Source organism: Semicossyphus pulcher, unplaced genomic scaffold, assembly GCF_022749685.1.
Source record: "Semicossyphus pulcher isolate SPU_LCO1_2020_fin unplaced genomic scaffold, fSemPul1.0.p SCAF_16, whole genome shotgun sequence".
Lineage (NCBI taxonomy): Eukaryota > Metazoa > Chordata > Actinopteri > Labriformes > Labridae > Semicossyphus > Semicossyphus pulcher.
Window position 1 is genome coordinate 22680219 of NW_027211670.1, and position 3535 is coordinate 22683753.

At 42.0% G+C, this 3535-nt stretch overlaps 1 protein-coding gene across 1 annotated transcript; it reads left to right on the forward strand.

The window, feature by feature from the left end:
- The first annotated feature begins 723 nt into the window (after positions 1 to 723).
- On the forward strand, positions 724 to 3102 carry arl4d (ADP-ribosylation factor-like 4D). The gene is made up of 2 exons (XM_069664231.1): positions 724 to 824; positions 1731 to 3102. Exon 2 carries the CDS (start codon positions 1829 to 1831, stop codon positions 2432 to 2434), a length of 606 nt encoding a protein of 201 aa, XP_069520332.1. The 5' UTR covers positions 724 to 824; positions 1731 to 1828; the 3' UTR covers positions 2435 to 3102.
- The last annotated feature ends 433 nt before the right edge of the window (positions 3103 to 3535 follow it).

Here is a 3535-nt window from a genome sequence, read left to right on the forward strand (position 1 = left end):
ATGTATGTAACAGTTGTACAAAAGCAGAAGTATTAGCATTAGAATATACTAAATATGCAGCGTGCATATGTGCAATATGTTGTGTAAGGATAGTGCAATATGTTAAGACATGCAATATGTGACATAACGTGCGTGCATGCCCGTGCCATCTGTGTATATGGACGGATGGATTATCATTTTCTGTGGATTTGTTTCCTTGTTTGGTGCTGAACTGTGAATTGTGACTTTTGGTGGATTGATTCTAATCTAAAATATAGTCCCTCAGGTAAAAGTACTCATGCAGAATGGCTCATTTTAGAATATTTTTAAGTGTATTGGATTATAATTACTGATTCTTAACTTTGGTATAGTTATAATGCTGAAAAGTATGTAATATTTAAATTTGATATATAAGTTCAAGTACCTCAAAACTATAGTTAAGTACACCAGCTTCTTCTGCTGAGCTGCGATTATTAATTCAGGACTTTTACATGTAATAAAGTATTTTTCTTTGTACATGAGCAACTGTTTTATTAAGCAAAATAACAGAGTACTTCTTCCACCACAGATTGTCACTCAAGCATTAATAATTAATGTACCAGAACATGTAGTGCAGTTCACCTCTCTGCCGGCAGAAGGCGCGGAGCTAAATTCCAGCGGGCCGTGACGTCACCCGGGCTTTAGCCGCTGCTGCTGTGCGCTCGAGCCTCTCCGGGGCTCCTCAGTGCTGCTGGAGGAGGAGGACGGAGCGGATGTGACCGCCGGGACAAGCATCGTTTGTTTACAAGTCAACTATGGATGTTTATATTGCTTGTGGATAATGCTTTCACCGCACATTTGAAAAGGTATGAACGTGATTTTCAATATACGTCTTTTATTTTTCATTCTAACAACGTGTTCATAAACTGCATGCACATTTTATAGTCTTTTAGTAGCTTTAATTTCTCTGGTTATTCCTGAAAGTCACCTCTAAAAGAAGTAGAATATTGTGAAGTTATTGATTTTATTTGCATACTTGAAACGTCATGAAGGTAACACGATATGAACTAAATAGATATGTTTCGTGCATGGAAAGACAAAAAACTAATGTTCCTTATTCCTAACAGAATAAATTGAAATTCAATAAAGTCGTAAAAGCAAAGCTACACGAACATGACGGGGCATGTTGCTTTAATAAACAAAAATCGCTGAGAAATACCCTTAAAATATTAAATATTTAAGATTGTAGGCTTCTATGTGAATAATAAATACATTAATGTAAACGTCTAGTGTCTAAAAGCAGCTGTTTGATGGATATCAGGATGTCAACAACAACCGGATTAGTCCTGCTGCAGCAGCAGTCCTCATAGACAGCAGTGAATACATATCATCCATCCACTGCAATGAAATCAATCTGCCCCAAGAAAAGCCCTTCAGGTTTAGCAGTCCTAAGAGGATCAGGCTCTGGGTAACCTCAGCTTCCCAATTATCTGTTGTTTTGCCTCTGTAATGTGCCACCGAAAACCGGAGACGTTTATTGATTTGTATAAATTATATATTAGAGAAGTTGCTCAGGTGTGGAGGTATCGCTTAAATAAGTGTTGGGACAGGAAGTGGCAGGATGAAATTGCACGAGGCGCTCTGGAATGTGCTCCCACTGATAATTATTATCTTTTCTTTTGTGGACCTCATGTGACAAACACACATTCCTTTAGCACCCATTGTCTTCTCTTTAAATGCTAACGATGTGCTTGTGTGTGTGTTTTGATAAGGTCTCAGAGGACAGGACGCAAATGCCAGCACACTGAGAGAGGATTAAATCAGGACTCCGTCACCTCACCTAAGTAGGTGTGAATTTCTGGCTGTAGTCATGGGGAACCAGCTGACTGACATGGCTCCCAACACGCCTTTCCTGCCAAACTTCCAGTCGCTGCACGTGGTCGTCATCGGGCTCGACTCGGCCGGTAAAACCTCTCTGCTCTACAGGCTCAAGCTGAAGGAGTTCGTGAACACCATCCCAACAAAAGGCTTCAACACAGAGAAGATAAAAGTAGCTGTGGGGGCGTCCAGAGCTATAAACTTCCAGGTTTGGGATGTGGGCGGGCAGGAGAAGCTGCGCCCACTCTGGAAGTCTTACACGAGGAGGACAGACGGGATGGTGTTTGTGGTGGACTCCACAGAACTCGAGCGCATGGAGGAGGCCAAAGTGGAGCTCCACAAGATCACGCGCACCTCAGAGAACCAGGGCGTCCCCGTGCTGGTCCTCGCCAACAAGCAGGACCTGGAGTCAGCCTTGTCCGTCACCGAGGTGGAGAAGCTGCTCTCCGTGCATGAACTGAGCACGTACACGCTGCATCACGTGCAGAGCTGCAGCGCCGTGGACGGGCAGGGGCTCCAGCCGGGCCTGGAGAAACTTTACGAGATGATCCTGAAGAGGAAGAAGATGGTGAAGCACAACAGGAGCAGAAAGAGATGAGCTCCTGGCTCACTCTGAGGACTTTAGCTTAGGAGATTTATCCACCGTTGAGACAAGCGCAATGGTCCCTTTTAATGGGAGAGCGATTGGTGCCAACTAAACAACAATTACAAACGGCCTCGGGGTCGGAGGAATGGATTTGCTCATAACAGCCGAAGCAGTATTGACGTATTCTTTGTTCTACAATCGTGCAGCTGCCCTTTGAAAGCTAAACTTACAGATTTAAAGGGAACCTTGATCGCAGTTAGTCCTCACTAAGTGCTTTTCTACACTTGATTTAAAGATTTCTTACAAGACGTTTGCTTGTTAGCTGTAGGACTAATATACAGACACATTTACGAACATTTGGCAGGTACGTAGAGAGGAAAATGTTCTTATAATCCTTCACAAGTTTGCACAGATTCTGCCCAACTGAACCACTGTTTTTGTTCTAGGACCCTGAATATTTATTCCACATGTTGGTGTTTGTGTTGGACGGAGATCTTTTGTAAATGATATGAAACAGAAATGAGCGGAGCACAAATGATATTAAATTTCTTGCCATGGGACCATTAATCCTAAGTGCATTCCCTTCGTGGCAGCAGAGGTTAAGTTTCAGTTACTTTAACAATAGTGTTTCTACAAATTGTACTTTTTTTGTAACACTGAAGACTTAATAAATCGAAGCACTGTACAGAACATGCATCGCTTTCTTTTTAGTCAGTGAACTGAATGATCGGTCGTTTTAGTTTGGGGTCAAGAAATGGTATCGTGTGTAAGTATCTGAAAACATTTGAATCTGTTTTAATCAATATTTGTTGTCAAACGGAGAACGTAGTTCATCTTTGGAGCATTTTAGTGTTTCTAGCTTGATGTTTTGGTTTTCTGGGCGTAAAATTTTGGTTCATTCGTGATTTGGTGCCTGCGGCAGGCAGCTGTTTATCTGTGTAAAAGCTTAAAAAATATTCACTTTTACCTCCTGCTTAGGAAGAAGTTAGCGACAAAGCTAGCTAGCGACTAGCAGTGTCGAAAAATGTTCATCAACGATCTTTTTTCCGTGACGAAGATGAGACGTTGACGAGCTAAAAATAGGTCTTTGGTGATAAAAACACGAATGTTTTC

What these genes read in the sequence shown, in the direction of transcription:
- arl4d (XM_069664231.1), top strand. Translation starts at nt 1,829, where the DNA reads ATGGGGAACCAGCTGACTGACATGGCTCCCAACACGCCTTTCCTGCCA.